The 13,740-nt window shown below is 40.9% G+C and overlaps 2 protein-coding genes across 3 annotated transcripts in view; one reads left to right on the top strand and one right to left on the bottom strand.

Annotated features, from left to right (window-relative positions):
- LOC144658200 (putative E3 ubiquitin-protein ligase HERC1) overlaps positions 1 to 13,740 on the top strand; it is a 77,823-nt gene that overhangs the window by 40,225 nt on the left and 23,858 nt on the right. For both annotated transcript variants that reach the window (XM_078518583.1, XM_078518574.1), the window contains exons 39-47: positions 86 to 363; positions 1,792 to 1,862; positions 2,366 to 2,992; positions 4,632 to 4,796; positions 6,259 to 6,468; positions 6,887 to 6,936; positions 8,807 to 8,853; positions 9,504 to 9,657; positions 10,900 to 10,960. In XM_078518583.1, coding sequence (XP_078374709.1) covers positions 86 to 363; positions 1,792 to 1,862; positions 2,366 to 2,992; positions 4,632 to 4,796; positions 6,259 to 6,468; positions 6,887 to 6,936; positions 8,807 to 8,853; positions 9,504 to 9,657; positions 10,900 to 10,960 — 1,663 coding nt within the window. The remainder of the gene's footprint in view (positions 1 to 85; positions 364 to 1,791; positions 1,863 to 2,365; positions 2,993 to 4,631; positions 4,797 to 6,258; positions 6,469 to 6,886; positions 6,937 to 8,806; positions 8,854 to 9,503; positions 9,658 to 10,899; positions 10,961 to 13,740) is intronic.
- Positions 12,148 to 13,278, bottom strand: LOC144658303 (uncharacterized). The gene has a single exon (XM_078518716.1). It carries the CDS (start codon positions 13,021 to 13,023, stop codon positions 12,439 to 12,441), a length of 585 nt encoding a protein of 194 aa, XP_078374842.1. The 5' UTR covers positions 13,024 to 13,278; the 3' UTR covers positions 12,148 to 12,438.

Raw genomic sequence — 13,740 nt, 5'->3', positions numbered from 1 at the left:
GAAATTTAAAAAAAAAATAAATAAAAATATGTACAATAGTTCTAAAATTAAAATGAGCTTATTATCAATGTCATTCTTTTTTCAGCTGGCCAGCCAGTCTTCTCATGATTCAATAGCAAGATGTGACATTTGTCAAATAAGTGTTCAAAACCTTAGTCGGCACATGCGGAATTCTCATCCAGGTTGTGGTGGCAACTGTAGTCGTCATGGTTACCGAAGTGATGGCATTTACACAGATGGTTGGTTTGGTGGGACTTGTGGGTCTGGTAACCCATATTACTTGTTGTGTCCTGAGTGCCATAACAGACACATCGCCAAAGCAGAGGAGGCAAGGACACTTGATGCCTTGAAAGGAACAAAAATGTAAGTTAACAAACAAAAGAGGCATGTTCTGCCAAACATTAGATGTTAAGCAGAAAAAGCATCAATTTTAACGCATTTCTTGTTCCCAAGAACAATTGCTTGGTTGGTGGAATGCAACAAAGCAACAAAATAAAATGGAAGAACCAACTGCGGTATTTCTTTTCTTATGCCACACTAAAACAAAGTTACTCGATTTTGACTGCAAAAAAGCCCAGATTGTACTTTGTAGAAGTATTTTTTACTCTGCATTGTAACACATTTTACATAAAATATTTATTTCCATATTATCAAAGATTGATACATGTGCATCACCAAAGGTTTCCCTAAAGTTCCTGCAGAAGATTGCAAAATTGACTGAAGTCTTTGGAACATTTTCAAAGTTGACCTGAATACTTCCAACAATTTTTGAAGTGGATACAAGGACTTGTGAAGACTGCTGCAGTTGACCTGAAGTTTTCTGAAGATGAACTTGTAGTTATACTCAAACATAGTCAAGCTGTACAAATTATTTTTTGGATCAATTAAATTTCATTACAGAGTAAGCAAAGTCACATTGCATGCAATTGCTAATTACTCACCTATAAATGATCCCATCCAAAATACCAGTCATGCAGGAATACTGTCCAGCAAATCTTGGATCTGTAGCGTTAACCCTTTCAGGGCCAAATTGCTCCAAAAACAGCTTTTTTTTTACCGTTTAACTAAATTTTTGGTGCTACGATCCTGAATTTCCCGTAACTTTGCTTAAAAAGCACTTTTCCACAGTTAATGCAGCAAGATTTTGATGAAGATTCCATGACAAAATGTACAAAATTGTACTTTGGCGCATGCGCATAAGCCAAAATTTGGACTTCTTCTTTTTTTGCAATATCGTTTCCATTTTTTTCTTGCTCGTTTTCTTTTCATTTTTCTCGGCTTTGTTATTTCCACTCCTTTCTACTGCATCCGTCCTTCTTTTAGACCAAAAAAGTTTTGATTAAAACATTGGTAACCCCTGAATAGAGGACCTCGATCTATTACAGGTATTTTGGCCTGTTTAAGCACCGATTTTTGCACCAAAAAGTGATTGACTTTTTCTCGATTCGCTCTGTCAAGATACGACTGATACGCAAAATGAATAAGTTCTGTAAAAGGGTCCAGCCAAGCTCTATCAGATGCTTATCACCAAAATCTGCTGACTTTCAAATTGACTGCTCCTCCAAATGTCGACAAAAGTCGACTTTGGCAGTGAAAGAGTTAATATATTCAAGCTGTATGAATTATTTAATTTTTTTATATATAATAATGCATGCATCTCAACTTGCTTGTGCAATTTTTTTGTTTATTTATTTATATTTATACATTTATTTGTTTATTTATTTCAACAACTAAAATTTACTAGGTGTTTGACTGTGTGAACATGAACTCTTGATACTCAATCTTCTTTAGGTCATTAGATGATGCTCGGTTGTTGCTGGAGGCTCCAGATTTATTAGGACCATCTGACACATGTATGCCAGGTAAGGTTCAATGGCTAATTTTGTTTCTATGTGCACAATTTAACCAACAGTTACATATACCTATTTAGTATTATATATGGTGATAGTGATTCTTTCAAGCTATAAACAGAGAAAATCAATGCAAAAGTATTTTTTCTCCCACAGAACACAGAGTATAAGTGGTTCAAATAAATAAGTCATTCGTAGCTGATTATCTCAAGGGATTCTGGGTTAAAGCCCTGGCCGTGGTCATTGTGTTGTGTTGTGTTGTTGGGTAAGACACTTTACTCTCATAGTGCCTCTCTCCACCCAGGGGAATTTAATGCTGGGAGGGGGACCCTGCGATGGACAGCCATTCTATCCTGGGGGGAGTGGAAATTCTCCTAATCATTTCATGCTACTGAAACTGACATAAGTTCCAGCCTGATGGGCCACTGGGCTCGAATGCAGACTTAAGGTACCTACCTTTAAAAAGCTTGAGAATTGAATGACTTGTCTTAGCTGAAATCTTATTCCCACCATAGGTGATGCCAGTCTTAAAGCAGATAAACAGCAAACTGAAGAGGACAATAAAGACAAAATAACTTCGCTGGGATTAACAGAATGTAAGCCTGTGCCAGGTCCTGTGGAATTTGCCATGAATGACCCTCTTGGCAGATGGGCCATTAATAGGAATATAACTTACATAACGAGTGCATGCCATGTTCATCAGTCACCATCTGAAGGAACATGGAAATCCCTTGGTGAACAAGCTGCAGCAATCACTGCAGCGCATGACCAGACATTAGCTCTCCGAAGGGCTACTGTTGCTGCACAGATCCACTTATCAAGAGAACTTGTCTTAGAAGTGCTTTCTGTGCTATGCAATAGCCTTGCACAAGAAACCATTACTTGTGCTCTGGAAATCATGGGACTTGATGATGTACAGCTATTAGTTAATTTGATGCGGCTTGTTGCTTGTGGTCGAGCTGGCACTGTGAAATCAAAAGAAGGCAGCAGCAGTTTAATGTCCGAGGAAGTGGCAGCAAGTAACTGCTCAGCTGTACTCAAGGTCCTGGGTCAGGCAGTTAGCTCACTGATTTGCAGTCAGCCATCATCAGCTCAAATGCTATCACAAGTTTGTGTGAAGGATCTCATGGCATCTGCTACAGGTTAGCTATACAACCTTGTTTATTTCCAGCTTTAGAAATGCTTACTGCAAAGGCCTTTTATGATCTGTAATCTCTCATATATGAAAAAAATATATCTTGTAGGAGTAAAAGTGCCTTCATAGTTATTCTGGGTGCACTCATCCATGAAAAAACTTTGGGTCAAAGCTTTTTGTGGTTACGTCAGTAACCTCTATGCCGTCGGGTCTGTAAGTCCATCACTTTTTTCATGGGACTAACTGCTGACTGCCACATTGTCAGAACTCTTCTTTAGTGGAAGAAGAAGAACCTCTGAGCCCGAAACATATGGAACATTGAACTTTTTTCGAAAGGCACTTAATACTCATTTAGTAAGAACTTTGTTTTTATTTTTTGTACACTTACAAGTGCTACGCATCACATGGATTTTTTTCCTTTCATCAGGTTGTCAAAGCGTATACGACATTGCAGTCTCGTTTTCCCATGTCCTTTACTCACGCATGGTTGACCAAACAAAGAAAATGGCGTCTGTTGTAGCTATAGGCTAGGCCCTTTCAAGGCAATGTTTTTGCCCCATTAACGATTAAAAGACATTTCCTGAAGTCTAGACTCGAAGGAAATGAATCTGAAGAATACTCAACGGCAGAAAAAAGTGGACATTGAGGTCGTAACGTCTTCGTTTCCGAGTCGTTTGTCAAGGAGGAAATTTGCAAGACACAGCACAAAATTTAACAAAAATCTATGAACTTGATATGGAGTTTTCAGGACTTACACGCAAAGCTTAATGCAATAATTGCACTAGACACTTAGAAAAAGAAAATAAGAAAAAAGAAAATGTTGAAAAGAAAACAGGGACTGTGGAGTCGAACCCGGAGTCACACATCACGGGCGACAATTCTAACCATGAGGCCACCAGTTGACACATCAATTTTAAGTCAAAATTGTTTTCCCCATACAAATACAAAGACCTGTTAACAGTAAATAGGCTTACTGGAGTGGATTGTACGTTAACTGAAATGAAAACCCAAGAAACATATTTTTTAATGTTTTTTGACATATTTTTAATCTTTGAAACGTATGTTTTTTGTCCAAATCGCGAAAATAACATCGGTAAATACTGTCTCGTCAAAATCGCGTACCTGTGAAATTAAGTACCAACAAGGTACTCTCCAATAAACCTAAAGATACAACTCCCCTCTCATCATTGGCGTTCTTATTTACTACAGACGTAACCACATGTCTGCTAAGAGAGCTTTTATTCAGTTTTATTGAGATGGCCATAAAACGGAACAACAAATAATGAGGCTGACCCCATTGGCATTTACTAGATGAATGTTTCCTTAAATATAACACAATAAATAAAACACAATAATTGTCTTTAGTTCCTGAAACTTTTTTCGATCACTAGGAATTTTTCTACCCTCTGCATGAAATGAACTTGCCCTCAGCATTTTTATCAGGCTGCCTCAACAATTCTACCTGGATTTAAAGGGGTTGGAATATGATATATATGATTGTGATGTCACTTCTCTTTGCCTTTGCACTAAACTATGACTATATGTAACCAATAAGTTTATTCCAGCATTGTTATTATTTGTAGCTGTTTTATTTTGTTGCAGTAACTTTTAATTAATACATGATTGTTTTATTTCAACTTTATCAGGTTTGTTGAGGAAAAAATTACAAAGAAACTCTTTTGGAAATGTAGAGAAACCTGCATTTCTTCAGCCAAGTGATGTGAATCCATCTGTCTCAGATCAGAAGGCCTTGTCTTTACCAAGCTTCACTGTAACTCAGACACTGGTGAACTTACTGGCAGAAAGAGGAGGTATACTCTAATGTCCACAGATGATGTGGGTTCAACAAATATGTTGTTAAGCATATTTACCATTTATACTGCTTTTTTTTTTTTTTTGTTAAATTCCTAGAAGACCTTATCACCAATTGCATAAAGCCCTGTGACTCTGTATTGATATTACTGAGTTATGGGAAGAAAAGCCATGCAGCCTCCCCAAACCCCCAGCCCAACAACGTGATATGCCTAACACCTTTCAATTATCTTTGCCATTCAAAATCCTAAACCTCCAGAACAACAGCTACTTTTTTATGAAATCCATGCATTTGTAATGAGGGAAGCCCCTAAATGGACCGTTCAAGAACAAACCAATTTTATCAAAACTAGATAATTTTGCACAGTATGTACAGTTTGTAAAACATTATGTGAAGCATAGGAAAATAAAGCTTTAAAGAGAATCGTTTAAAGCGCAGTTAATGGAGCGTGACGCTCCCGAGGCCCCTAGTGGGTTTTCTATTTATGTTCTAGTGAAATATAACGCAACAGATCTTTAGACCTTTTCTTGTCTCAACAAGACAATGGTTATAATGGACTCTTACAGTGGACATGTTGCAATATCGTCTACTATTTTTTTATTACGCATTTTGTATGGCTGGTTTTAATAATACCTCTATTCATGTCTCGATCTATGCTGCAAGCAGTTCTTGTTGTCTATAGTACACATTTCGCCATTGGGCAAAACTCAGACAGCTGTCTGGCTATAAATAGTGTAAGGTTTGAACTTTAGCATCATTCGCTAGCAATATCGCTACTGCAACTTTAGTTCGTCTAAAAATATTGTAATTCCCACCCTCCCTCCCTTTGGAGGTTTGTTTATTGTTATTAATAATAAATTGGGGTTCACCACTGCGTATCACGCCTTCGGTTAATCTCACAGTGACTTCCCCAAGCTTCGTTTAGTAAACTTATTTTACGCTCTTCATGCCTTTTCTTGTCCGATCCAGCACGTGCCGGCGGAGTCGGCTCGTAGTGCTGGGGAGATAAGTAAGGCTCGTGAAGTCACAATTGTCTATACTCTAGCACGTTGCTGACCGGAGGTCAGCTCGTAGTGCCGTTTAGAGTTAGGCTTATAGGACGCGTAAGCTTATGGCCCTGCCAACTTGTCCGATCCAGCGCAGGTTTTACCGCTGGGGAGATAACTTTGGTAACGAAATGGAAGCTCGCTTGTCACGCCGATTGCGGAGCGGTGTTCCCCCCTCAATGCCATATACTGTGTGGTTATTGTGTTTATTTACTTTATAAATGGCCAAAGCGAATTTGCATAGGAACTGTGACATTAATTAATCAATATACGGTTTACCCTTAAAATCCCTAAATGGATCAATAGCAACTTTACACTCAAGCCTTTCGGTTGAGCCATTAATGTGTGTAGATTGTATCTGAATATTTGTTATGTTCTCCAATCATTTTTCCTGTTTCAACTTCATCCATAAAGATAACGTCCCATCAGATGTGTCATCAAGTTCCAACCCAGCCAGCTCCTTATCATTGGTGAATGCACTGTCGGCCTGTTGTCTTAGTACATGGCTGCCGCCATGTCACCGACAGTGGTCAGCAGTAGAACTAGTAAAGACACTGGCCAATAAAACTAAAAGCAAGAGAAGGGACCAAGCACTGGATACATGTATCTCTGCTGATTTACAAGGTACGTGCATATCGTCAATACTACTCTCCTTAGTGAACTGTGACATGTGAACTTGATTTGTTTTACCTATCTCCAGAGTGATGGTTATCAGACTGCAGGTAAATTTAAAACTTGTGCACAGTGGCTTGTGCATCCTGCATCATTGTTGTCTTGGCCGCATGACTGACCAGCACATAGATATCACTTAGCGCATATTCATGCTGCAGTATCTGACTGTATTTGACATCCACTTGTAGTCTCATGAGCTTGGGTGGCACAATCTACTGCGCAGTGTAGTAAAGCTGCCTTAGTTATAATTTTCCTTCTTTTCTTTGATTTTGACTTTTTGTTGCTGATTGCACATTAATGTATTAAGTAAGATATGTGTAAAGAAAATTTAAAACAACCGTGTTGATATTTATCATCATTCCATTACCAGGAGACATCCCTTTTTGTCCAATAAACCGATTCAAAGCTCACAAAAAGCAGGTTTGTATTTTTGTTTTACCTGGGTTGAACAATAACTTGCTTTTTGAAAAAAGCTAGCTTGCTTTCTACTTCCAAAAGTATGGTTTGAAATCTCAGTTTTTTTACAGTCCGCTGTTCCATGCTGCCTACCTCAAAAAAAAAAAATTCATGTGTACAGTGCTCGACACTAATGCTAGTACACTAGCCCAGGACTAGTAAAATTTCATGCTTGGCTAGTAAAAGTACTCTCCTACTAGCCCATAGACTAGTAAGATTCGTGGAAAAATAAATCAACTACAACTCTATAACTTGGGAAGTTTTTCTCCCAGAAACCTTCATCAGGATCTAGTTTCCATAGCTTGAGTAATTTAAACCAGAGCGCTTGCGACCCACATCGCATACGGATTTTTATACCATGCCATAGAAAATACAGCCAATCAGAATACAGAAAAGCCGTTGTATATTTGACGGTATTCAACCCAACCTTCCCATAGTGCGCTGCGACTGTATTCTTGACGAAATTTAGTAAGCGTATTTTCTATGGCATGGTATAAAATAGTTACACAACACTTTCTCGTGGTATACTATGGAATATCCCACTTGTCACTTGTATTTTCTTGGCATACACACTCGCCTAAAGGCTCGTGTGTATACCGAGAAAATACAAGTGACTCGTGGGATATTCCATAGTATACCACTCGAAAGTGTTGCATAACTAGTATATATCGTACGATCAACTCGCAAACCTTACGCCATCTTGGAAAAGACCCTCTGTCCTCGCTTCCATGACACCCAAAAGGGACCTGGGAGAGAGCCATAATAAGTCGGCCATCTTGGGGTTTTCGCGCGAGTGACCGCGCGAGCATGATTTCAAGCTTTTGTAACACTTTACCTACAAGAAAACCGCCTTCAAGGGCCGATAATCGTGAGCCAGATTTACATTGTTTACCAGAGGACCACACACAGCATGAAGAGAAAAAGAAGTGTGATCCACGGTCAAGAAATTCTCAACCGAGTTGGATGATAGCATCGTTGCTGCGTCTCAGTGAAGGAAAGATGTACTTGTGTGGACTCAAACAAATATAGCGCTAAGAGATTAGCTGATTCAAACTTGGCTGTTTTTATTTTTTTTAAAGGGGGGGGGGGGGGTGGGGCTAGTGACTTGTCCTTGTGGGCTAGTGATTATTTGTACCTACTAGCCAATTGCCTAGTATCCAAAAAAGTTAGTGTCGAGCACTGCTGTGTAGATCTCTTGTTTAACAGTATTCCACACATTTTTTTAACTAAAAATATTATTTAATGGATGTATGATTGTTGTTGTGGATGGATGGATGGATGGTTGGATCTGTTGTATTAATAGTGAGGTTAAGCATGATGTTTTTTTTTCCCCAAACTGCCGCTTGGCGTTCGTTCGCGGAAATGTAGTTTTGTGTTTGTCGTGAATGTGGGATTTTTCCCTTATTTTTATGAGGGATTAATTTTAGAATTTTGCCGTTTGCCGTATAACGTCATGCTTAATCTCTCTAATGTTTGTGTTTGCCATGTTCAAGGCACAACGTAAAAGGTGTCGAAACTTAGAACAACATTTCAAAGCTAAATTTCCAGTCAGTGAAAAAGTAATGAAACAAAACTTAGGAAAAGATAAGCACAAGCTTATCAATCCTCATGGATGCAGTCATTGGCAAGTAAACATTGGGTGGCTCAGTGGTGATCAACAGTGCTCCTTTTTACAACATTGAATAGGGATTCAAGAAAAAAGCATTGATCACAATTATGTACCCATAATTGAGGTGCATGGTTTGTTACTTCAGTTTTATTACTATTATTATTTCATTAATTCTTTAATTACTTGGGATAGTTATACATTAAGAGGCATATGTTTTATTCAAAGGTCACTTCTTGTGTGTGGAATGCAAGCAAACAGTTTTTAGCAACAAGGTAAGTTGATCTTTTCTTAGTTATGCAGTGAAGAATTTATCTCAAACAAAAGTTAATTTGATTTGGCTTGGCTTGCTCACCATATGGCATGGATGTCGTACAATTATAACAAATAAGCTCCAAATAAACAATCACTTTTAGTACCAGGTAATTAGCGAGGAACAGGGACTTATAGCCCTGGTTTCTGAATCGTACAGTGAAAATGAGTTTCATAAGCAGAGCATGCAAAAACAGCTCATTCTGATTGGTTTTGGCGGTCAATCATTTAGTACCCACTTAAAAGTCATTTTGTAATACACTGTAAGTACACCTAAGTATGTTTACAAGTCATTGTCTTAACTGTTTTGAACGTTGGTGGATTACTTGTCAAAATGTAATGGATAAACATTTAAATGTATGGTTTGGCTTTCACAAAAATATAACCTTGATAAACACACATTGTTTTGCTAGGCAAACGTTTGCTTTCTGTTGCCTTAAAAAATTTACATTGCTAAAGTTTCAAGGTTGATGATGATGCTGATAAGTAGTATAGGCAGTGGGCATTCAAGACCACCACCCAAACTACTGTCCAAGCCATATCCTTAAGTACAGAAGACTGCATAAAACTATTGAATGTCTGCTAAGTTTTATGTAAAATTTGATTTAAACAGTGGGCTTGATGCAGTCATCCATGTTTGGAACATGTCCTCCAAGACGCATAACATTTTACAACAGACATGTGTGTTCCTTTCTTCCCACCGCAAAAGTGATGATGAGAAATTCAGTGACAACACTGGTGAAGAAATAGGTCATGTTTGCTGGAATGTAAGAATCTTGTTTTTACTATATGCCAGCCTTCTGTAACACATAATAGTACTTTATTCAATACAAAGAGTAACAATGTTTCAACGAACATTAATATCGATTAGATAAACCTTTCATATTACCATTTTGAAACTAAACTTCACTGCACCCAAGCACCAAGGAAATAAAAGTACCAATACACAAAGCAACTCTACTGAACATAACTTCATTCACCTCAACTCAACTCGACTGTTCCACGCCACAACTCCACTCCATCAGCACAACTCCACTCCACCAGCACAATTCCACTCCACCAGAACAATTCCACTCCACCAACACAATTCCACTCTATCAGAACAACTCCACTCCATCAATACAACTCCTCTCCACCAAAAAAACTCCACTCCACCAGCACATCTCCCCTCCACCAGCACAATTCCACTCTATCAGGACAACTCCACTCCATCAATACAACTCTTCTCCACCAAAAAAAACTCCACTCCACCAGCACATCTCCCCTCCACCAGCACAATTCCACTCTATCAGGACAACTCCACTCCATCAATACAACTCCTCTCCACCAAAAAAACTCCACTCCACCAGCACATCTCCCCTCCACCAGCACAATTCCACTCTATCAGGACAACTCCACTCCATCAATACAACTCCTCTCCACCAAAAAAACTCCACTCCACCAGCACATCTCCCCTCCACCAGCACAATTCCACTCTATCAGGACAACTCCACTCCATCAATACAACTCCTCTCCACCAAAAAAACTCCACTCCACCAGCACATCTCCCCTCCACCAGCACAATTCCACTCTATCAGGACAACTCCACTCCATCAATACAACTCCTCTCCACCAAAAAAACTCCACTCCACCAGCACATCTCCCCTCCACCAGCACAATTCCACTCTATCAGGACAACTCCACTCCATCAATACAACTCCTCTCCACCAAAAAAACTCCACTCCACCAGCACATCTCCCCTCCACCAGCACAACTCCACTCCACCAGCAACACAGCTAGCTACTGTAGCTCCCTTGTGATCATTTCAAGCCACCAGCTGACCTGGCATGACTCAAATTCGCCAACACACCTCTCTTTTATCCACTTGCCAATCTTTTATTTTGCTGCGTCAAGTTTCGGTGCTTAGTAGAGTCTGTTCTTATAAGCTGTGAAAAGCTGTCAGTTAGGAGGAAGATAATATAACATTATTTCCAACAGTCCTTTCAACCATTCTCTCTGTGTTTCTTTAGGCAAATGGCAGACTTCTTGCTGGAGCAGTAAACAACATGTTAAATATCTGGACCGTGATAGGTTTGTTTGGAATTTACCTTTCCTAAACTTGAAATCTAAAAAGTTTGTTTCTTGCTATGTACACAATCTCAAAGTGGAGGACAACTGTTTGAAAAGATGGTGGCGCAATTATGTTGACTACTCCCTTATTGTTACTTATTTTCGCAGGACTTAATTTTTGCGATTTTAAAAAAAATCGCGAAATTTGAGACCTGCGAAAAAAGGTTCTCGCGAAAAATAACGACGCGAAATTTAATACCCTTCTATATAATTCGTTATGAATGTTCAACGTTGCCGTCAGTTTACTACTTAATTACCTTGGTACAGTCGTCAAACTAGCTCTACTTTGTTGCAAAGGAACCTGTCAAACTGTTTTGAAAGTTTTGTTTTGTTATTTGGTTTTGTTCAGTGTCAATGGAAACCGTTGCATGGGAAAATTAAAATCAGTTGGACCAATTTTGAGACTTACTGTTTGTTAATGTAGACCAGTATTTTGACAATTTTCGCGAAATTTAGTTCCTGTAATCGTATTTTTTTTGGCCAAATCGCGAAATTTAAGTCCCGCGAAATATGGCCGTTCGATTTTCTCGAAATTATAAGTGCTCGCGAAAATAAGTAACAATATAGCACAGCATTCACTACTGAACCCTTTCTTGTTTGTGGTTTGTGCACCTTGTAAGCAGAACTCCTATGTGTCATTGAAAGGTGTTAATTTGACTGAGTTTTATTGCCATATTCGGCAGTCAAGTTCAACATCCCTTGTTCATGTCTTGAACATTCAATTAACCTGCTGCCTAGCTAAATGGAAGGTGGGTGCCTGGGATATCCAGGGGCTTCCACTGTGGCCAGCCAGCCCCTAGACAGAATACCGCTCCCATGGCTGGCAAATCCCCGCAACCCAGCCATGAGCCCCCATTCCAGGCACCCGTCAACACTGATTGAATCAGTGGAAGGAGAAGAAAGAGGGGAGGGTGGGGTGGGGGAACGCTGAGCAAAGCCGCTAGCAAAGTGCTCAAAAAACACGAAGACCGCTACGACGACCGCTAGTGCTCAAAGCAAACACGCTGCTGAAAAACGAAGCTGTAACAAACCATGTTAGCCTGCACTTAACCAGGTGACCGCTGGCCAAAGGCGCCCGCTAGCTCGTGGCAGTTAACTTTGTTAAATGCCCCAGATTAACTTTGTTAAAAGTCATTTAACTAAATTTAACCTGCTGCCTAGCTAAATGGAAGGTGGGTGCCTGGGATATCCAGGGGCTTCCACTGTGGCCAGCCAGCCCCTAGACAGAATACCGCTCCCATGGCTGGCAAATCCCCGCAACCCAGCCATGAGCCCCCATTCCATGCCGAAGGGACTCTCCGACCTGGCCGAAGGCTCTGGTCGGAGAGAAGGAAGGGCTCATGGCTGGGGGAAAGCCATGGCCCTGAACTTGCCAAAGTCCCGAGGCACCCTAAGCCCGCCCGAGGGAAAAAATTGGGGAAAATATAAAGGAAGGTACCTTAAGCGAGTTGGCTTGCCACGCCTATAATGGTGTCAACTGGAGTGCGAATGTACAGCTGATACGCGTCACTTGACCATCGACCTAGAGTTTTGATGAGATGGTCCGGAACCCCGCGAGATGCTGCTGAGGTGGCTGCACCAATGCGGAAGCTGTGACCAGAAAAACAGCCAGGGACTCCGGCGGAGGAGAAAATGGACTTAATAGAAGATGCCAACCACGAGCGGCTTAGGGGAGTGCCGTCTGAAAGGTGAAAAAGCGGGCCCGGAGCAGAGCCACGGAGGTGCAAAAACTGAACTAGAGCGCGCACCGGACAGAGGTCTTGCTTGCCCGTGCCAATGTAGATGTAACAACCCTGGCGAAAGGGGTCCGTCTTTGAGCATTTAATGTGGATCCTGAAGCTCTTGGGATTAGACAATGAGTCTGCTTGGATGTCATTTACTGTGAGATGAATGGCTGGGTCAAATGGAGAGTTAACAGTAAACTCGCCTGCTCGAAGGAAGCCAAAAAACCCAACACAACAGGCAGCCCAGAGCATTGTATGGTTGTGGACTGAGAAATCCAGCGAACGATGAATAATCAACATCAGGTCGCTAGTGATGGGCTGTCGCTTTGGCTGGTTCGAACCTTTGTGACGCTTGATGCCCCACAGAACGCGTTGCAGCTGGAGGCAGCCAACCAGGGGGTCAGGCAGACCTTCATCAATGTGAAGTGATCTAACTGCTGACAGGTAAACCTTAATTGAAGAGTGGTGAAAAGAATCTGCAAGGTGAGCACAGAATCGTATGAGAGTTTCCTCGCTGGCGGGAAGCACTGATCCAGCTGAAGAGATACGATTATCCTGAATGCAAAAGGTTACGAAGCGCCGTTGGGCTGACGAGTAGGATTTCCATGTCGATGGAGCCAGACCGTGGGTAAGGTAGAAATGGCACTTGTCTGTCAGAGAAGATCCAAGTCCACAAGGAGCTGCTGAGGAATATGGGTCTGATGGGGGGCTGCATGAGGGGCCAGTTGACGGAAACGCTGAAATTGAAAACGTGAAAGTGCGTCAGCAATGGGGTTGCACTTTCCCCTAACCGAGGAGGCCGTGAAGGAAAAGGAGTGACGAGCAGCTAGAAGACAGAGGTAACGAACCAGAACCATTATGGCGGGGGCTCTCGAGGTGCCTGACCGCAAGATTTCCACCACTGAGCTGTTGTCTGATAGGAAATTGACCCTCTTGGATGTCCAAAGTGGGCCCCACACGTATGCTGCAACCACAATAGGAAAAAGCTCTTTATACTCAATAGAGTGGGAGACCTGT

Source organism: Oculina patagonica, chromosome 1 (assembly GCF_052425735.1).
Source record: "Oculina patagonica isolate OP01 chromosome 1, crgOcupat, whole genome shotgun sequence".
In the NCBI taxonomy this organism is placed as follows: domain Eukaryota; kingdom Metazoa; phylum Cnidaria; class Anthozoa; order Scleractinia; family Oculinidae; genus Oculina; species Oculina patagonica.
This window is presented reverse-complemented; position numbering and strand designations above follow the sequence as displayed.

Bases quoted from the DNA above. Each gene is read 5' to 3' on its own strand.
- LOC144658303 (XM_078518716.1), bottom strand. From the start codon at position 13,023: ATGTTGATTATTCATCGTTCGCTGGATTTCTCAGTCCACAACCATACA.